Source organism: Enoplosus armatus, chromosome 16, assembly GCF_043641665.1.
Source record: "Enoplosus armatus isolate fEnoArm2 chromosome 16, fEnoArm2.hap1, whole genome shotgun sequence".
In the NCBI taxonomy this organism is placed as follows: Eukaryota; Metazoa; Chordata; class Actinopteri; order Centrarchiformes; family Enoplosidae; genus Enoplosus; species Enoplosus armatus.
This window is the reverse complement of record NC_092195.1, coordinates 8,784,663-8,807,167: the sequence shown is the minus strand read 5'-3', so window position 1 is coordinate 8,807,167 and position 22,505 is coordinate 8,784,663. Positions and strand designations below refer to the sequence as shown.

The window sequence follows — 22,505 nt, the reverse complement described above, 5'->3', positions numbered from 1 at the left end:
TAGCAGCTGAAACCAGTGTGTGTGTGTGTGTGTGTGTGTGTGCATGTGTCAGGTAACAGCCGGCATGACGCTTATATCACCATCCAAGCGTGCCCATGCGCTTGCGTGCATGTTTACATATCCCCGTAATGAACACTGCATCCCTTTATTCAGCTAAGGAACACCACACTACAGACGTGACAACAGCATGCACGTTCGAGTCTGCTTGTGCACAGCGCTCTCACCTCCTCCTCTTCCTCTTCGGTGCAGAGAGCGGTGAGAGGCGCTTGGCTGGGATGAGATGTGAAGTGACAGCTGACTCTTTCAGTGGAGGAGAGGTCCCTACGAGGGCTGCACAGCTCAGGAGAAAGGCCTCCCTATTCCCCCATCACCGCATTATGTTTCTCTACACTACAGCTTCCTGTTGGTTAATGGGCGGATTTGTGGTTGTAGTTGTGGCTTTGTTATAAGAGCCTTTATTTATCACAGTGTTGTTAGCTTTGTTGCTTAGATAATGCGTTGGTTGGGAACACAAAAGCTCTTATTTACCTCCATGCATATTCATAAACTTGTAAAGTAGCAGCATTACTCTGCCTGCAGAGCAACTACTGTTATCATCAGAGGATAGAAGTGTCTTGTCATATTTGTATGAGTTTTAATTGTTGATAAGTGTAGCTCTGTAAACTGCGTGTATTTTAAACCAAAATCTGATTCATTTAAGTCATTAAGTGCAACATTCATTGAATATCCAGAATCATGTTGCTGAGGTGGTGGAACCATTTCTACCTCTATCATGTGAATCAACTACTATACTGGATTTTGTGTGCCCACTTCTGTTAACTCCTGGTGCTCCCTCTCCAGGTGTTCAACACCTACTCCAACGAGGACTACGACCGTCGTAACGAAGAGGTGGATCCTGTGGCCTCCTCCGCAGAGTACGAGCTGGAGAAGAGGGTGGAGAAACTGGAGCTCTTCCCTGTGGAGCTGGAGAAAGGTGGGAAAGAGAATCTAAAAGAACATCATAAGGAGGAGGTGGATCCTGACAGTTACCCGTTATACCCAGTAGACAGAATCACCCACATATGGGATGTCTTTTTTTATTTATTTTTTATTAAAGGTGTGATTTTCTTCTTTATTTCCAGGTTGTTTCTTCATTACTTCATTCATTTATTTCCTTTAGTATTTGTTTATCCCTTTTCCCCCCAATATGACTCAAAGTTTTGAATTTCTGGCCCAACCATTAACGATCTTATTTTGAAAATGTATTTTACTGCTTTTCAGCTTCCTGTTTCAGTTCAGCAGTTCACCACACACCTCCTTACAGTAGATTGTGTTGAAAGACATTGTATGGCACAGTTTGTCCTAGTTCTCCAGCATGAGCTACAAAGAGGTGATATTGCGTCCTCTTCACATGTCTTTTCCTGTTGAGGCTTTTCTGTGTTGAAATCCAATATTACGAGGACCTAAAATAGACATTGTAGGATTTCACCATCCAATATCTGTTATGTAACCCTAGCAACCCGTGAATATTTAATGAGGATGTGGATGGATGCTACCCTGGAAGGGAATTTCCCATCCAGCACATTTCCTATTTATGTGAAGGCCACCATACCTGTAGTAAATGTCTCCTCCTCTTCTCCATTAATAAATCAATTATGTGCCTGACATCAGTTTAATAGGAGCCATTTTGGGTTTGATCCAAGCTCATTGGAAAGTTAGGAAATGGAGGCCCTTCACCGTACTGTGTACCATGACACACTTATAGAGACACAGACACACACTTTAACTGTGTGTTTCCAGATGAAGACGGCCTGGGGATCAGTATCATCGGGATGGGTGTTGGTGCTGACGCAGGCCTGGAGAAACTGGGCATCTTCGTCAAGACCGTCATCGAGGGCGGTGCTGCCGAGAGAGACAGCAGGTGAGAGCTGCTTTTCTATTGGATATTGCTGAGCGATTAGTGAGTCTGGAGACACATTAAAGCAGATGAGAGCTCATGAAAGCTCAGCATGTGCGGGACCAAAGATGCACTCATCACTTATAGTGCAAAAATACACACAGCAATTAATCAGCTGTTTTGTTTCCACTTTCCCATCACCACCCCCCCCCCCCCCCCCCTCTCTCTCTCTCTCACACACACACACACACACACACACACACACAGTCACACACAGTCACACACACTCTGTCCCTGTCAGATTTAGCAGCAGGGATTCGGATTAGATCCACTGCGAGAGGCGCAGTCTGGGACATGAAGTCTCACACAGGACTGTACTGTGTATAGGTGTGTGTGTGTGTGTGTGTGTGCGCTGTACAGTATGTGTATTGTGTGACAGAGACTTTGCCTTCGAGTGTACTATGTCTCATATATTCTGTGTCAGACTGTAGAAAATGAGACTTTATAGGCTTCCATATTCACAGTGTGTGTTTATCTATGTCCTTGGATGATGGGTTTGTGTGTGTGTGTGTGTGTGTGTGTGTGTGTGTGTGTGTGTGTTGCGAGGGAGAAACTGTGTGCGTTGTGTGTCTTTGTGCATTATAAAGCATGAACAGTGCAGAGTAAGCACTCAGCCAGGGGTAGAGGAGGAGATGACAGCTTTCCAGCAGGCGAGCTGTGGTTTTCTGCCTCTAAACCACCAGCTTCGACCTATTAGTGTGTCTGTGTGGTTCAGGTTCCCCATAAACAGATTAAAAAAACGATAGGCGCTTCCATTCCATGCAGTATGATAGCAGTAAGTACTGTAAGCTCCGTATACACACTGGAAACCGTAGTGCACTGGGGTTGTTTGTGGTAGGTGTGTGTCCTTCGGGGATTAATTTTTTTTTTCTTTTATGTAGCAGCCAGGGCTGGCATTTTCAGGAACACATGAGAGTGAGATTAGTTAAAATGTAGCGAGCAGAGAGACGGGGGAGAGGAGCAGCGAGCGAGGGAAAGAAACAGCTTGTTCAAAACTGAGAAAAGTTGATCCTGTTCTAAGATGACAGTTGCACTGACTCCAAAAAGTATCATTTCCCTCAGTGAGTGGGAGAAGTAAGTATGAAAAGTTGAAAAGATCAGAGGAAGGCTGTACTCAAGTTCAATTCATTTCTGAGCCTGTAGATGTGAGCCTTTTTTCTCATTTATTGCAACTGAACTACCTTTTAAATATCACTGGTTCTCAGTTCTCCACAATCTATCCAATGTAGGTGCTGTTGATAATTAATGAATGCATGACTCAAAAGACAGGGCCTGTGTTGTTCTTGAGAAACTATGCTTGCTTACATTAGCATTTAGCTCAAAGCACCGCTGGGCCAAGTACAGCACATACAGCCTCACAGAGCTGCTAGTATCACCGTATCCTGCATATTTTACTCTATATTTGCACATCTGCACTCAATATGAAGACCACAGAATATATACAATAAACATTCACAATTGGCTTATGATTTTTCAAAATGTAGTTTTACTTTTTTAAGCAGTCACGCACAGTCACCACATTAGCTTATTAATCTACTGAAAGCCTCATTTCATCAAATTGAGATCGTTTCGTTGCACGTTTTATATCTTAGTGCATGTGAGACATTTTTTCACAGCTAAAGATTTATTTTAGAGGTGTCCTGGTGGCCTAGTGGTTAAGACGATACACTGTAGTTGCAAAGTCTCTGGTTCAGTTTATGTGTATATGTATGTTAAACATTAATGTGGAAACACTCACACACATTTACAACTCAGTCCATTTCAACTTTGATCCCATTTGCTGCTGACCTTTTCACAAACAGAGCAGAAGATGGGGGAGGAATACTTCTTCTTTACTTTTAAATCTTTTTAAAAATGTTTTGATAGTGTAGTTCAGCTTAATGCAGTGTTCAAACATTATACTGCATGATTAGCGCCTCTATTACTGTAGAACAGAATCATTCTTTTTTTGTGAATCTGCAGCTGTCCCCATGATGGATTTCACAATAAACCTTGATCACAATATGAGAGAAATGAACTGAAGACTCAATATATTAGTAATACATACTGGATAACTTGCACATTCATTCTCCTTCTAACAACACACACACACACACACACACACACACACACACACACACACACACACACACACTCAGGGGAGGAGTCACTAGCCAGAATGTAATTTCCTTCCATCATTATCCTTTCCAGCTATAGGGCTTTCTCTCTCTTGCTGAATCGGACTTAATGGTCTGACACACACACACACACACACACACACACACACACACACACACACAGGCAGACAGATAGATGGGTTCACTGTATTGTGTGGGTGAGATGGAGGTTATGAGCTGCCTTTGCTCAGCAGCTGTGTGTCGACCAGCCTCGGCCACCTGAAGCCAAAATGAGACGTTAGAAGCCGTGAAGGTCAGAAAAGAGTCCGAGCTGCTGACTGACATACACCCAGACACTGGTTACTGCAGTTGTGGATGCAGCCATCAGAGAACATTACTTGATTTGGATCTTGAAAATTAAACTGCAATTTGCAGAGGGTTTTGCAGTAAGGAAACACATTGTAGCGTCTGGTGTTTTTGGAGCTTAACCCAGTCTAGGGACTAAAGAAAAGAATATATCAGCTCCTGCTGCATTGACCGACCACTCTTCAATTAGTATGTCTCTTGTGAGTCCCTCAAGTTTATGGAAGTGTAATTCGAAATCACTTGAGTACTCTTAAATAAGACATATCCCTAAAAAAGGTTGAAATTGAATCCTTACCTGTTCATTTTATTCCCTAAAAATTGGGCCCTTCAGTTGTAGCTCCATCATGCAAATCAAGAAAAATTTAGTTAAGAAGCTTTCCTCAGTCAGTGGCAAGATGGTGCACAGAATACTGTGGAGTCAGCTTTCTATGAATGTATTCCGTTATATTTAGAAACTGTGCGCGAGGAAGAATTTGTTTAGCTAAAGGTTCAAGATAAACGGAAGCTGTAAAGGTGGATGTCAAGTGATCTCTATAGAACTGGATACAACTCTCATGAAACAGTAACTCATTATCCTCTCAATTATCCAGAGTGTCGAGTAGTTGTGCTGGTTTGATTGGACCAGTTTATATAAAGAAAAACAATTGGACAAGATTAAAGTGTTGCTAAATGGTCTGGGTTTCAAAGATATGGAAGAAATCCTACATTTTTGCAGACTTCTTGAGTGTTGCTATTACTTGCACGTTTGTTGTTGAAGTAGATGATGTATGTGTTGTGCCTTCAAGCAGTGAAGTATTAGAACAATATGCTGTTTTGTTGAAAAATAATGAGAGCTAGTTTTTGTTTTATTCATATGTCGAAGAAATTATTCAAAACTCAGATTCAGAATCCTTCTTAGTCTGGTTTTTATGCAGATTTCCAAGTGGATTTAAATAGAATATCTAGTAAGGGTGTCCCTTTTTTTAAGGGATTTGTTCACAACTCCCCTGTCTTGAATAGCAGATCATCAGGAGTTTCAGGTCAAGAACTTAGCTGACCTCTCCTCGTGTCCAGAGCAGAGAGGAAATGCTGTCTGTTGTGGCTCGGGGGCGAAAGGCTAGCTGGCCTCCATGTCCTCGTTAGCCCTCCTAGTTTGTTTTGAGCCTCATCTCTTCTGTCTCTTGGTTAGGCAATAGTCTGGAGCTATCACAGTGGAAATGTGTTACCGCAAGAAAGTCTTGTAATTTTGTGAATATGCATCATAGGTTTGTTTGTCCCTTGTTCCTCTTGTAGTAGCTTCGCTGCATAAGTCATAATGTAATTTTGACATTTATTTTTGCAGTCAGTCATTTGCAACAGGAACATTGTGTATGCGCTATATATCACTTTCAGCCCACATGTACACACAGATGGTGAGCACAGAATGACACACCAGGATCACCAGTAAATCAAAGTGTTGAATGACGCTTTCACTTGTGTGTGCGTCAGGATCAAGGTGAATGACCAGATCGTGGAGGTGGATGGGACCAGTCTGGTGGGCGTGACCCAGAGCTTTGCTGCCTCCGTCCTCAGGAACACATCGGGAGTGGTCAGGTAAGACCCACAAACACATGGTGGTCCACCATCAGATGACACTTAAACATAAAATAAGATGTTAATATTCTGTGCCTTTTTAAATGTAGTTCTTTTTATTACATACACACATAAGATTTGTATGTTTTCACCCACTGATGAGGATTTTTGGATTACCACAAGATTACAGAAAGTGTGTCAAGCAGCTATCAGCCCTGAGAAGCAGACTACCATCATACAGTATCGGACATAATTACTAACAAACTGAAGCCTCTAGAAATGTCCTTTTAGATTCAGCAATGATCAGTGATGTCTACGCTGAAAAAAAAAAACCAGGACAGTCTTCACTTTTCACTCCCACTGCATGGTATGTTCATCCGTGCTCAGTGACATTTTGTTTGCCAGGCCCCTTAGTGTTCTTACCATATCTGAGACAGGTGAAGATGTGGGAACACATTATGTGACAAAAGTCTTGTGTGTTTGACAGTCGAGCAGTTTTTGGCAGGGGTCCGCTTAGAGCAGCGGGGAGAAGTCAGCATACACACACACACACACACACACACACACACACACACACACACACACACACACACACACAGCATGGCAGGAAGGCTTTGATTTGGAAAGCAAGTGCTATCCTTGGCAACGCTATGAGCCTGCCATCTTAGCTTTCTGTTGTTTCATGCTCCTGCTCCTTTCATTTTTCTTGGTGTGGTTTACTGTAGCGTCTGTAGTCTTCTCTCTCTTTCTGTTAGCACCATCGTCTGGTATTGTGCACTCCCCGTCCTGTCAGACTCCTCTTTTTACTCTTCCTCTCTGTCACTATCATACATCTCATATGTTTTTGTGTTCACAGGTGTTCACACCTCTTTACATTCTTGCAAAACTGTGTATTCTTTGTCGTGCTCCTATTTGGCTTAATTCATTGATCCATCCATAGACACTCGGTGAGATAACTGTTATATCAGTGTCAAATAATCCAAGGCCTCATTGTGGTTTTCAACCTCAACCCTTTTCTGGTCGACACATTCTCTGTGGGACTGTGGAAAGATGGGTGTGTGTGTGGAGAGTACAGTGCTCGGGGGAAAAAAGCTGGTTGCTGAACAAAGACATGTCCAACTGTATCAGAACATACTGTTGGCTGGACAGATGCTGTTTGCTGAACTAATATTGACAATGGGGGTTTTCCACATACAAGGATGTGGCACTACAGGTGAGGCAACCTGGAAAAGGTTCCATCTATCTAGCAAGTATAAAAAGATTAATATGAAGTTCAGAAAGCTTCATAGTCTAATCTGCCTGTTACACATCTAGAATTACACTGAATTACCTATAAGATATAAGACATTGTAAATTTTAATCTGGCATGTGAAATATACACTGTGATCTTATAGTGAGTTGTAATGATAATCACACTCACTCTTATTTCTCAAGACCTATTTTCTCTCTGCTCTCTCACTATTTCAGTCTTCCTCCATTATGTCTCACCCACTCACTCACTCCTCCTCCTCCTCCTACTCCTCGGTAAATCCTTCCCCCTCTCTGAGTGATCACCAGAGGTTTTATGGCCAACTGTCCTAGATTTGCCATTTTAGCTATATTTAACCCTGACTTCCAGCAGGAAATCATCCAGGGTTTTAGTCAGAAGTCCCTCCCCACCCCTCTGACAGTATAAAACACAGTCATATAGATCACTTGTGGGGAAACACGAGATAAATATGTACTTGATAACAATATGAAGAAAGAGGATGCATAGCTTTGTGTCCTAATTTTAGCACAACATGGTTTTATGCACCTTTATTGGCTATATAGGTACTCAGACTAATTGTGTGAGTTGCATTAATGTGATAATCTTAAAATCTAAAAAAGGCCAAAGTGACATGAGTTTACAGCAGACTTCCTTTTCAAAATACACTTTTGACCCGGTGCTGTTACTTTTTGTGACACAAATAAGCCTTAACTCTAATTATATGCAGCAAATCACATGAAAAGGCCAAAACCAACAATGAATTGATCCTTCCAATGAAAAATTAGCTGTGGAGCCAAAAACATGGGTGACATGTTCTTTCATTATGATGGAGATGGACATGTAGTTTATTTAGAGTCAATCAAATACAGCATCCTACTCCTGTAAAAATGCACTATTTACTCTTACATTTACTAAAGTGCAGTGCCTAGCTGTTTTGGAAACTACTTGGCCTTTTTGAAAAATGAAACTCTATATTTGTGGCCTGTTTTTAAAGATTTACATCTTCAATGGAACAAATGGTTTCAGAAAATATTGACAGAAAGACTTACACATAGTTGGTTTTGGTCTTGTATTTGTTGAACACAAGACAACCTAAAGAAACAGAAGTTTAACAAAAAGAGGAAATCTCTACATGACCTGAAATATGAAAGATAACGCATCTCCACCGCTGTCGACCGGTCATATCTGTTATACGTCATATGTGTAAACCTGTGCTGACATCCTTAATGCCTGTCAACCCAGTGCCACCTAATGGGGAAGACACGTGTCCTGTAGCACTTCTCCCAGCATCACTCCCTCCATCTTTAGTTTCTGAGCTTTCTTTTTCACTCACTTTGTTCACTTTCTCCCTTCGAGTTCCTGCGCCATACTGTATATTTAACCAGAGACATGTCCCTATTAATTAGGGTAAATGAGATCAGTAGTGAAGGTTTCTGCAGTTGAATTAAAGCAGCGCTGTGTGTGGCAGCCCCAGAACAGTGGGAGGCAGCGACCAACCAAGACAGACTCCCCATGCGTGAGGAGGAAGGCTGTTTCCAGGTCAGCTGCTCTTCAGACCTCCCTGCTGTCCAAAGGCTTGTTCCAGTACAGAACTTAGCTTAGCCTGGGCCTCCTCCCTTTTCTTTTTTCTTACTTTCTATCTCTGTCCTGCCCTTCAGTTGTTCCTTCACATGTAGATCAAATATGCCTCTCTGCTGGAGCGTAAGGCCGTTTCCACATCGCCTTTAGAAATATATGAAAGAGCTCTCGGGAACTGAATTCACTTGATTAGGCCCTATCTCAAATCCACTGTCTCCCTGTCTCGCTCTTTCTGTCTGTCTCTCTGCCTCTACCTAACACACAGACAGTAGACAGCAACATGCTCACACACTCACACACAGTCATAGAACCCCTGCTGGGTTGGAGATTTCCTGGAATAGGTCTGAGAAGTTCTTATACATTATACATCATTGCTTGGTTTTGTCAGAGTTATGAGAAGAATAAACTGGAGATGATGTGAATTTTGAGAAGCAGCAGTACCATTATTTGCAGTGAAGTCACAATGGAGGGAGGAGTACATTATTCTACCTCTTCTGTTTTTTTAGCTTTATGATTATGTACACTCTGTGCTCTTGGATCTAAGATGTCTATGTCCTTCTTTGTCCCTGTCATACGGACTAACACAAACATACAAACACTGTTTGCATTGCAAGATATATTTGGGACAAACCTAAACCTAGAAGAAGTGATAGCGCTATGTCTACATACATATATATATATATATATATATATATATATATATGTGTGTGTGTGTTGTAGGTAGGTCCCATGAGTCACTTCAGTAGTTAGTAGTCAGCAGCTCAGAGGCATAGCCTGTGGCTTTCTCCATTTAGGTCCACGCCAGGCTAATAACAGGCCTGGCCGAGCTGACTGCCTTCTCACATTATTATGTGTGTCCCGTCTCCCAGCCCTGCCCTGATACGTCAGCAGATATCGCTGCCATTGCTATGTGGCTGTGGGCCTCTGCTGCTCTCACACAGTGACTGCTGTGGTCATTTCAGTGTACAAATACACACTGCTGTGTAGAGAGAGACAAGAAGTGTAGTAAATATACATGTTTATGTATGCCTTAAAAAGGACATAACTATGGTGTGCAACGTATCTGTATTTGTCAATGGATAATGTGTGAAAGAAAATTATGTTAATGAGCATTTTTTCATTTTATTTAAATGTGTAGTCCGTCCCATTGTTAAACTTCTTCATGATATTGTAAAATGAATTGTTACCTTGAATAAATAAGGAAAATGGTAGACTCTTTAAAATGTGTTTTTATACAAGCATTTATCAGAGACTGCCTTTCCCACAAGCCCTTTCACTTCATATTAAAACCCTTTGCTACAAAAGCAGATTTTCTGAAACTGATGATAATGACACGACTTGTAAAGGCTTGTAAAATGATTTTAACAACTATACTTGCAACATAAATGTTTATTCATGAAAATGCCCATGAAAACATTCAACATACTGCACAAATGTGCAGTAACTGTTATGTAATCACAGGCTGGTTGACTCTGTGTATGTGTTGCCAGGCCTCTCTATAACGACGCTTGTCGTTGCAGGTTTGTGATTGGCCGAGAGCGTCCAGGCCAGCAGAGTGAGGTGGCCTCGCTCATCCAGCAGACCCTGGAGCAAGAGAGGAGGCAGAGAGAGCTGCTGGAGCAGCAGTACGCCCAATATGATGCTGATGATGACGAGGTAATGACCACACACAACGCTGGCCGCTGTATAGGATGCTGTAGTCTATGTACCTCATAATGTGGATCTTAAAATATTTACAATGCGCAACATCTTATATTAATAAAGCTGATTATATCTGCGTTTATTTGTTCATCAGGACACATACTTCTTATAGATGACACTATACCAGAAAAATTAGGCTTCTAGTTGTCACTTAATGTAAATCAGCTCCCTTCTCCTGACAGCTGACTAGAAGTTTTAGTTTATTAACTCCATAAAGCTGACTGACACTAAACTTTGATGCTGGCACACAAAACACTCTCTTTCAGAGACACACACACACATTAAAAGGGACACCATGTGAGCTCCAGTCCTAGAAAGCATCACTCAGCATTTCCCCCTGATTCTGCTGCTTACTCACAGCGCGTTTAATCCACCAGACACTGAGCTCATGGCCCTGCAACTCATGCTATCCGTGTGTGTGTGTGTGTGTGTGTGTGTGTGTGTGTGTGTGTGTGTGTGTGTGTGTGTGTGTGTGTGTGTGTGTGTGTGTGTGTGTGTGTGTGTGTGTGCAGACCCACTCACGCTGTATATACACATGAAATTACACACCGTGGTAATGTAAATCAATGCAAAGTGTACCCTCTCTTACACGCACAGGAACAGCTGCACTCGTACGTAGATTTACATGCAGACACACACACACTCACCCAGGCATCTCTCGTCAGTGTTGTTTGAAGTCTTTCATTTCCTGGTGGATGATTGAGGATCATGCATAAGAAAGTCCTCGCCAGGCCCCAGAAGCTGATCCCAGCACTCCCATAACCACAGCCCCACACACATGTAACACTGTCAGCTCTTATTAAAGCTCCTATAGAGAGTTGAGGCTCGATTTCAGCTGTTAGCGAAGACCTCACTGTGCTTTAAACACTCAACAAACCTCCCTTCTTTCCTCCCATTGTCTGTCATCATTTCAGATTTAGGCTATGTAATGAAAATTAAAATAAACTACTCAGAACTACTCAGTATTTTTGATTTGAATGAACGCCCTGTGCCGCAGATCCCCAGAAGGACACATACATGAAGAACGGTGATTGTATTCAAATTGTTAATCCATACATAGATTACAAACCGCTGTAAAAACACACAATCTACCACAGTCGCGCACAAAGCCTTCCATAACTCCCTAAGTAACTGCCGATAGGGTAAACAGTTACAAAACCATTGCAAAGATCTATGGGGCAATAAAAGGAGGTCATCAATATTAATATCTCTATAAATATTAGAACGAGTTCTCACCGGGTGGGTGGGAACGAAGGTTATTTCTCACTCTGAGTGCTGCAAGGGTAGATGTGACTGACAGCTCTTTATTGGCGCTGGGGCTCCTGTCCCAAGAGGATGGGATGCTCCTCAGTTAGCAATAGATATCACACACACTCACATGTCAGCCCATTTGTGTGTTTGATTATAAGTAATGCATGCGCAATTAATTGGGTTTTGAACGTTTGTTTTTGGACAAAACAAGCAATTTGAAGACATCACCTTTGGGTTCTGGGAAACTGTGATGTTCATTGTTCTGTGTTTTCTGATATTTAATAAACAATGAATTCAAAAAAATAATCTACAGAAAAATCGTTCATGAAAATAATGAGTAGTTGCTGCCGTAGAGTAAGTTTCATTACTAATAACTAAGACAATTTTGCTTGTTTTACAAATTATGTAAATGTGAAGATACAGAAGAAAAGGCCGATTGTTCCACTAAAATCAACAAGAAGTAACACATCAATCAAGAATGAATAGCAGTAGCTTATTTGCATCACCACACTGACAGATCTATTCTCTCATGTCAGCCCGGACATGGAGATGCCATGTTTACATGGGATGGATAGTAGCAATGTGAAAGATTCACATTTCTCAGGACAGTTGCACAAATTTCCTCGAGTTTGTGTGTTTGAGTTTGTGTGAGGGTAAAAAATACAGTGTGTTGACACTTTAGCACAATCAATAAATGAAATGTGGGTTTAATTATCTTGAACAACAGGTTTTGGCTGATGTGAGTAAACGCTATAAACAATTTGTAAACTCCCATATGACATGAATGCTGCAACTGAGGTTTTTAGTTTCTTGACTTTGATTTAAAAATTCAAAAATATTAAATATGAATTTAGGTAATGAAAACATTAGGTATAATAAGGAAATATTGCATTTACAATACATGTTAGTGCACACACAACAGTCAAAGTAGCAGTTACAGCCCTTTCCTCTAGTGACTGACAGCCATTATGCCAATATCATACCCATATTAGACTTTCATAGTGCAGATCATCACACGCTGAGCATCAGCAAGATTTCTCCTTGAATCGTTGCTTCCTCTCCCGATTCTTCATGCATGTGGCTGGAGGTGATGCATTTATCATATGCAAATTGTTGTTTGACTTCTCCTCCCATGTGTTTTGATGGTTAACTCCACCTTCAGTAAATGGGACCTTAATGTAGGATGCTGGTACCATGGCAACAAGCAAGCCCATTATGGAAATGGGACTCTGTGTCGGCCATGCATGCAAACAAATCAGAATCAGGCCTGAGCACTGTTATCTGGGTGGGAGATGGATGGAGGGGAAGTGATGAGAAGATATAGGCCACGATGATGAGAGACGAGATGAGCGTGCGTGTGTGTGTGTGTGTGTGTGTGGATTTTACATAGACCAAACAAGACAAAGAGACTGAGAGAAAGAAAGTCATGTGGCATCAAGAGAGTAGTGACAGAAAAACGGGAATGCATAATAATTAATTATCGTCACGATAAAACTTTATTTCTCTTTATCTTTTAATCAATAAATATTGATTTGATTTGATTGACACATGATGATAAAATGTATTTCCGTTATGGGCTTGCCATTAGTCAACTTATACTGACTGATAGGAAGAGAGAAGGTTAGATAGGATGGTTGTGTGATGTTAAGGGGAAGGCAGAGCTGTTTATAATATCAGGCCCTGCTGGTCATCAGCCAAAGAGTGAATCAGCCGATCCATTTAGATCCAATGCCTAATGGCCAACGCCAGCATTCATTATACAGTATTTTGAGAATCGGGGGAAAAGAAAAACTACATGCAGCCTAATGGCCTACATTAATGTCAAGCCACAAAATGTTCAATATTTCAATCCTGTTAAACATTTAAAAGCTGTAATGATGAGTTGTGTCTGGTGACTTTTATTAGTCAGAGATTTCTTTTTATGAATCCTAGATTGCTAACATCTAGAATAAGCTCCATTAGAGACACCATTAAGGGCCCAAACTTGACTAGTTTTGACCCCTAACCTCTTTACTCTTGAGGCTAAATGGTGACTAATGTTTAAAAATAATAAAAAGTGACATTCAAATTTGGCCGGGACAACTTATTCTTTGGTGTATTTTTATAGAAATGACACTCACGGTTGACCAGGTTGTCAAACCAATTTATTTTTGACAAAGTTTTGGCCCAACTAAAGTGGGTTACTCTAAATCTTATATAACTGGTAACATTAAAATATGCAAAATAGAAAGTTGAGAAAAAAGGGATGGCATGAAGAAATAGATAAAATGGAGTTTCTGCTAGTGCTTGACACGCAATGAGCATCAGGAAGAGCAACGTGATGCACTCTGACTGGTGCAGCTTGGAGGAGAGCTGGGAGACAGACAGATGAGAGAAGACAGAGAGAGAAAGACAGATGTGACCAACCGATGCTGCAGTTGGACAGCTGGATGTTTGACCGACTGCCTTCCTTATTGAAGGGGGAACGCTAATACGGGAGCTCTTCTGCTGACTAAAGCAGGCATTACCATTACATTTGAGTCACAGAGGTAATCGGATAACTCAGAAAATATATTCTTGCAAATAATATTGTTTAATAATATTTATTTACATTTACAATATTTTATATTTTCCCACAAAATAACGTGTTAATATTTTGCTTGTATTTTACAAAAAGAGCAAGAACAAACGTAATTTCCGGTTGCCTGGATTAGGAAATACAGTTGTTCTTGTTTTCTTCTTGCAGGATGGAGGAGAAAGTTGATCTCACTCACATCTGTATACTGTCCTGTCTGTGTGGACTACATGGCTGACTTTGCGTCTCCTCTTACAGCAGACGGGAGAGTACGCCACAGACGAGGAGGAGGCGGGGACGACGGTGGCAGGCGGGGAGAAGAGCATCGAGGTGTTTGACTTGCCAGAGTCAGAGGACATCTTGTCTCCCTCGGAGTTAGACGCCACTAAACTCTACCAGAAGTTCAGAGAGGTGAACTCAAGATACTTTCTCTGATGGGAGTCCACCAGATTTTGTCTCTTTGTCGGTGCTTTGAAGAATACATTTAAAAGAATAAATATACACCCACACACCCACTAGAATAACTTGGCCACGGAAAAAAAAAAGATTAAACAATTCATTCAATTAAACAACAAAGATACCAACACAATGGAGTCTCGCACCACTGCTTTACTTGGCACAGTTATATTCTTTTGTCAAGATCTAAGATCCGCTTACTCTCCCTAATTCCTAATCTGGATGATTAGAGGCGTGAATACAAAAGCAATGTAAGACCTATGTTCATTATGTCTCTAATTACCCATGTTTGGTTAAAACCCACAGAGGAGGAGAAAGAGATAACACTTTAAACCTGCTTTTGAATCGATTTGGCAGCTCTTCACACAGCCGGCCTCTGAGGAAAGAAACCCGTTTTTGTTGAACTTTTGCTGCCATCGCTAGCAATGAACAGCTACAGCTATAAAATGGAAAATGAATTCACTGATTGTTAACTTGTTTATGCTTTTTAGGCTGCTGAGAAGCTGGTGGTATTGATTGAACACTCCAGCACAGTTTTTGGCACCATAACACTTGAGCCTTTCTGTAGACTGCCACAATAGCTGTATGACACATTTAACAAATGGCTTCAGCTGCACCGCAGGCACCGCTGGGGATATCGAGTGAAACTATAATGTAATCCCCTGTCTCAGGATGTATACATTTGTTCCATTTTCTCTTTTTCTCTGGATCTTGACCTCTCTCTCTCCCAAAGTGCAGCTTTTACCTTTTTTCGTTTAAAGGGCTCTCCCATTTCCCGCATCTTCCTCGGCTCTCTCTGCTGTTTTTTACACACCCAAAGAAAAAAGAAGCCAGGCAGCCTTTTAAAAAAACAGAAGAAGAAGATGTGATAGTAAAAATGTTCTTGTAGTTAGAAAGTGAACAAATCTCCCTTAAACCTTTTTATCTTCTTAATGTCCTTTTGTAAAAATTAGTATTCCCTACCAACTATGTTTTGGAGCCAAGAGAAATTATTAATGCCTTAGTCAACACACACGCAGTATTGGCTGATTCACTCTCTCTCTCTCACACACACACACACACACACACGCACACACACACACACACACACACACACACACACACCACTAAACGTTCTCTTTAAATCCTTTAAGTCTTAGTTAGCTCACCTCAGGGAGACACAAGAACCCTCCGCACTTCACATTTAGAAACTGTTAATGTGAGTCAAATGATGTTCTAACTGTAAATCTTACTTTAAAGGATAGGTTCACATTTTTTCTAGTCTGTCTTAAAACAATACTCACATTCCCGTATGTACTTTGACTGCAGCAGTTTGTGCTGGCTGTAGTCATTCCTCATACTGGCCATTAATAGATGCCCTCCTAACTGGCGTCCAATGGAAGTGATGGGGTGAGAAAATCCACAGTTCTCGCTGTGTACGAAAATACTTTCCAAATTTTATCTGAGCTTAATATGAGGCATCAAGTCTGAGTCACATCAAGCGGGTGTCTTCCAAAGTTCCAAAACTTTTAGTTTTCCCCTGTGAGTCTTTGCTGAGCTGCAGTGGAGGGATAGTACCACAAAGCAGGAAGTTGGTACTATAAAGACAATAACTTCAGAAGATACCAGCTTGATTTGTGTAACTCAGACTGTTGAAGCCTCATAATAACTTGCAATAAACTTTGGAATGTATTTTTGCTCAGAACGAGGCCTCTAAATCAGGAGAGGGTCATTTAACAGCCAGTACAGAACAGGAGGAACAATAACAACCAGCAAAAACGTCGTACCTAATGTACATATGGGCTTTTGTTATAGGACAGACTTTCATGAACCTACCCTTGAATGAAAAATGTTGAATAAAAAATCAGACTCCAAAAGGTAAAAAAAGAATGATCATTGTTGTTATACTTCAAACTTTCCCATAGCTCCCAATGTCAAACCTTCCCTTTTTCGCTATTTCTGCCTCACTTACTGGACCTCTAATTTGCTCCCATTTCCACATCTCTTCTTCCATATCCAGTTCTTTCTCTCCATCTCCTTCTTTTTTTTACTTCTGCTCTGTCATTGTCTCTCTCCCTCTCTGTGTCTGCCTCTAAATGACTCTCCATTTCCAACTCTCACTATCAAACACGTTACACTTCAGAAAATATGCAAGCCTTTTTGTCTTAAGATTGTATCCGTTTTTAACAGTTTTAACAATTTTCAGTTTTTGTTCTTGTTAGGAAATTGTTGTGTAAGTTGTATGAATTTTTAGATTTAATGCTATGTTAGATTACTTTTTAACTATGTAGCTTTTTATCTATCTCTGGCATTTCCTTGCCTCTCCTCTGAGAGTTGTGTCAGTGCTGGAGCTGGGATGCTGTCAGGGGAGGACAGGGTCGGCTGCCTCCGTCCGTAAAACTCTATCGACAGCAGAGAGAGCCTGCGCAGCCATGCATTTGATTATCTGACCACCCTCTCTTTCCTCTCCTGTCTCCTCTTTTCTCCGCCTCTGCTCCCAACAGCTCCAGATCAAACACACAGTGACCGAGGCCGAGATCCAGAAGCTCAAAAACAAGGTAGGAGATTAAAACTGTCAGCGCGCGGGCTGCTTGTGGGTGCAAATGACAGAAGCTGGTCAGAACAATTTGTAAATGAATGTTGGACTAGTGTCAGGACAACAGGGATGGGGCAGGGGTTCATGTTTGGTGGGAAAGCTTTAGGAATAGATTTTTTTTTCTTAAGAATAGGAAGCAGATTCTTTTTCTTTAACAGTGGATATCAAGGAAACTGTTTCTGCTCAAAAAGACAAAAAGTATCTATAGAGCTGAGATATCAACCTTCTTGCAAGAGGCTGCAATAGTTGCCTTTGCAGTTGTAGTTAATACAAAAAGTCAGTAATTGTATGTATATTTCAGCCTTGTGTCCTTCAAAATGTTCTTTATCTCGGAGCACAAAGTCACAAATGTCTGTTAACTAAGTCAGTGCACAGCGCACGTGTGTATGTTTACCTATATACTCATCAAAAGTGTCGAATTTATACGCTCTGTCAAATGTTAAGGGCCTAATTTCGATTTCTAATTAGTTGATATGATCTAATTACATTAGAGAAAGTGTCTCCAAAAAGACCCTTCGATTTTAGCCAGTTGAATATTTTATGGGATGTTTTCATGTAGTTGCAGACAGCAAAAAATACAACTACTAATGCTTTAGTGTGAGGGACAAACTATATAATCTGGTAAAATATGAAAGCTTTTATTCCAAAACACAATATCCTTTTGGACAAACTGTCTGGGATTCCTTACTCAGCATTAGTAAAATGTACTATCCTATTAAAAGTTCCCGTCTTGTACCAAAGTTGTTTTTGTGTCCTTCCAGCTGGCGTCAGTGGAGAGGGAGAAGCAGCGCTGGGAGAAGGAGAAGAGCCAGCTGAAAGCCAGCATCGAGGAGAACAAGGAGAGGATGTTGAAGCTGGAGAGCTACTGGATCGAAGCGCAGACCCTCTGCCACACGGTCAACGAACACCTGAAGGAGGCCCAGGCACAGTACCAAACTCTAGAGAAGAAGTACAACAAAGCCAAGAAGCTCATCAAAGACTTCCAGCAGAAGTGAGTGAACCTGGGTCCAGCTGGTCATCCTAATCTGTGATCGGGGAGGGATATAATCTGAATATGGAAGATGTAGTGAGGCATTTCAAACCAGTTAGATGAGGAACTGAACCACCGTCTGACCTCAGTTAAGATGCATTTATGTTGTTGGTTCAGCTTGAAAATGAATTACTATAACTAATCCTGCATTCTCTAACTGGGGTCATTTGTCTGAAATTGATGAAAGTTTTCCTCATTTTGTTGGACCACATAAAGAAACCAAACCTTACTTTGAACACCACTGGCCTAAACAATGCCAAACATGTCCAACAGAAGTGATTAAAGACAGTGAAACCCAGAATCATTCTGTAAAAGTCATTAGGATGTACTATCACCCATTTGAAAAACAATATAAAGCCACCATGTGAAGACTTTTTATGTGATTATAGCACATTTCAGATTATTCTGATAGTTTACACTTTTGTTTGTGGAAAAATGAGATAATTCCAGTGAGAATTTGTGCAGTCTATGTGTTGCTTTTAGCCTCTTAACCTCAGTGTTAAGCACTGCAGACAGGACAAGGCGAAAGCTTCTTAACTCAAGGTCCACTCACAAGCTTTTACTAGAGTTTTCAATCACATCTCAAGGTCTTTATCAGCAGATGGAGTCTCATTTCTCATGGAGATCAGTTGTCAGAGTGTGACTTCGGTCAGATGAAAACAGATGGTTGTACGTGCAGGGGGGAGATCTCAAAACCCTGGTACTGTTGCGTCTGATCTGAACAGCCTCCTTGATCTCCTCTTTTACCTGTTTTGATTTCGATCCCAGGCAGCTTACTCTGAACTGATGGCTGATGCTACTTTAGTCTTCTTTTTTTCTTACTTAACAGCTTGAAATAAAACATAATTTACATGTCTATTATAACTCCTACACTTGAACAATTTCTTAAATGAGGTCAGTGCGTCAATCCTGCCATTAAATGTCCGCTTTAATACATCATTTTAGATAAATTCCTCCATTATTCCCTTTACAGCCTCACTTGAGCAGAAAAGAGAATATCTACTGCATTTCCATCTGTGAGGCAGCTCTTTTTATAGCCCTGAGTCTCGTTTCAGCAGTGGGAGCTGAGTTTCCATTCGTATGCAGCGCAGCCCTCCTGCTTTTCAGTGCGTTGATCTCTTTGGTCAGTCCCATCACAACCTCTCCTGCTCAGCTCCAGTCTGACTGCCTCTAATTGGCTCTGGCCCTGCCGGCCAAATGGAAGCTAACTGATGAAACAAACTCTCCATGCTGATCTGCAGCAGAGGACTGAGCTGCAGAGGGGAGACAGCGAGCTCAGAGACCAAGGGCAAAGCAGCCATGAGGAAACGGCTGAATTTAGTTTTCTTGGGGATGTAGATTTATGTGTTGTGTGTGTATGTTATGTTTTTTTTTAGGTGTAGATATGTGTTGTGTGTGTGTGTGTGTTGAGCAGTTAGGGTCAGAGTGAAATGAGTCACACTGACATCCTGAAACAGCCTTGGATCCCTTATCACCACAGCCGAGTGAGAGGCAGGCCCTGTCGCATACTGCAAAACATGCACACACACACACACACACACACACACACACACACACACACAAACGTGTCTTGTTCTCCTGTGTTAACACACACCTACTCAGCACATTACGATCTGCCCTCCCTCTCGTCTCTCCAGAGAGGTGGAGTTTATCCAGAAGGAGGATGCAGAGAGGAGGCGGCTGGAGGAGGCTGAGAAAGCTCACCTGGCTGAGATCCAGGGACTGCAAGTCAGGGTAAAGCAGATCTTCTTAAGTTTACTGTGTCTTTATCTCACCTCCACCCTTCTCTGTATAACTCTTTGTATTACAGTTCTTAGTCTGTATCTGCACATTTCTGCATATTGGCCTCTAAAGAAAACAGCAATCCCTGAAGTGAAAATAAATGAATGAGCGCTGCCGTTCTTCTCTGTGCTTCATGATCAAGATCATTGGGTTTTGCACATTTTATATATTTATACAGTGCATTTTCTTTCATAGTATAGGCTGTAAATATGTAAGAGAAAATAAATCCAAATCCAGTTATCAACATGATCAAAAAGATTGATTTGTTTTGTAACAGCACACACTGTCACTGCTGTTTTCCCTCAAGATAGCATTTGACATATCTGTGCCACTTCTGCCACATAGGGGAAAGTCTTCTCCTCCTTGGACAGTGACAGCACTTTTACTCAGTGTCCAGGGGCCTGTGGTCGGTTCTGTTGTCAAACTCTGTATTGATTTTCTGCTTTCCTAGTCTTAAAACATGACAGTTGTGTTGTTTTCTGCAGTCTCTGGCCATGCCCCAAAGTTGAATGGCCCAGTCAACCCGACTGTTCCCTACTATTATTCTGCACACTGAGCACTCACTCTCCTGCTGCACTGCATTGTAAAGGGTGAATGGTGAAGTGTGACACGAGCAAGAGTAGTGGGAAAATAGTATGATCTGGAATTTAAGCCAACAGCAAGACAGGAGTGCTATGCTTTAACTGAAGTGACATACTGGATCAAATGTATTGTAGACTGAAATACTTCACTTGTGCTTTTTATGTGCGCAACTCCTGTAAGAGATTCAAGCATTTTCAAATTAAATCAAAAGATAAACCATGTGCTCCTCATCATGGAGGCCATTTATTTCAGTGCTTTAAAGCAGCTGTTTTGACAGGTAACTGCCTACGGCTAATTAACATTGATCGGTTCCTCTCCCTCTACAGATTGCAACATTAGAGTCCGAGCTAATGCAGCTGATGAAGCAGAACGGCATCCAGGTCAACAACAATAACAGCAACAGTGCCGAGAGGCTCAGCGCTCAGCAGCACAGCCCTAAAAGGGCTGCAGCACAAGCCAGAGGTCTGTTTGTGAGGGGGCTCTGCCAAGATCATTGTTATGATATTTAAATATGAAGCTGGAGCCAGCAGCCGGCTAACTTAGCTTAGCATAAAGACTGAAAACAAGGGGAAACAGCTAGCTGGGTCCTAAAATCCACCTACCAGCATCTCTCAAGCTCATTTGTTTAATCCATACAAAAATCAAGGTTTAAAAACAAGTTGTAGTTTTACAGTGGATCATGTGTGGAACTATTTCTTGGCTGGGTACAGTGACTTCTTGCAGTCTCCGCTGGTTTCCTGGCCACCCCACCTTTTAGTGTTTACGGATTAAACAAACAAAACTCCACGTGTTAATTAGTGAGCTTTAGGTGGATTTTCTAACACATCAGCAGAGCTAGGCCAACTGTTTCCCCACTGCTCCCAGTCTTTGCGCTAAGCTAAGCCAACAGTCTCCAAGCTCTAGCTTCATATTGAATGGACAGACATGATCTTTTTCCATCTAACTCTCAGACAGAAAGTTAATAAGTGTTTTTCCCAAAATGTCCAACTATTCATTTAATGAATGGAGTGACTGCTCAAATGATGAAGGACAACAAGAACATCACAACTGCTGCTCATATTTCTGTCTGATATGTGGTCTTCAATAAACGTTCAAACTTTCCCTACGTCATTTGTTGTTTAAATAAAGTATCAGCTAAGTTTCTTTTGTCCCTAAGATGACCCATGATGCAACTTAACAACATTGCCTTTCCATTTCCTTTCCCCTGCAGTTTACTGACTCCTCTTGCCCTGTGAAGGACATTGGAAAGATCAGACTGATGTTGTAAACATAAACTCTTAGCCACATGCTCACACACACACACACACACACACACAAAATACAATATACACACACATAGCGAGGCCCGGATTTCTTAACACACACATCCCCTTCTCCTCCACTGCCTTAACCTTCAACCGCACTTTCCCTCTGACTGGAGCTTGACTTTGGACCTCTGCAAACAAAAACAAACATGTAATCCCCTTTTGAGCACATCTGTCTTGCTTTGTTCTCCTCGAGTCTTTTTAAGCTCCGCTGGCTTCATTTCAGTGGCTGCATCTGTCAGAACAGAGAGGAGTGCACAGAGAAGTGCCATATCTGATACTGTACAGTGCAGATGGGACAACAGAGTGATTGGATCTGCACTGATCCGAATGACGCAGCCCCATTATGCAATATGAAAAACGGGGGGTTGAGGGAGACAGCTAGAACATGATGTAAAGAGAGAGAGAGAGAGAGAGAGAGAGAGAGAGAGAGAGAGCATGTGGGAGGAGAATCTGGAGAAATGATCTTTCAAATTTAAATCATTTCAGTTTTT

General features: G+C 41.5%; 1 protein-coding gene across 1 annotated transcript in view; it reads left to right on the top strand.

Moving 5' to 3' along the window:
• Positions 1 to 22,505, top strand: part of ppp1r9a (protein phosphatase 1, regulatory subunit 9A) — a 41,656-nt gene that overhangs the window by 13,303 nt on the left and 5,848 nt on the right. The window contains exons 2-10 of the mRNA XM_070921504.1: positions 841 to 973; positions 1,780 to 1,900; positions 5,866 to 5,970; positions 10,297 to 10,432; positions 14,541 to 14,693; positions 17,222 to 17,275; positions 18,075 to 18,304; positions 19,981 to 20,077; positions 21,034 to 21,169. Of these exons, the coding sequence (XP_070777605.1) occupies positions 841 to 973; positions 1,780 to 1,900; positions 5,866 to 5,970; positions 10,297 to 10,432; positions 14,541 to 14,693; positions 17,222 to 17,275; positions 18,075 to 18,304; positions 19,981 to 20,077; positions 21,034 to 21,169 (1,165 nt within the window). The remainder of the gene's footprint in view (positions 1 to 840; positions 974 to 1,779; positions 1,901 to 5,865; positions 5,971 to 10,296; positions 10,433 to 14,540; positions 14,694 to 17,221; positions 17,276 to 18,074; positions 18,305 to 19,980; positions 20,078 to 21,033; positions 21,170 to 22,505) is intronic.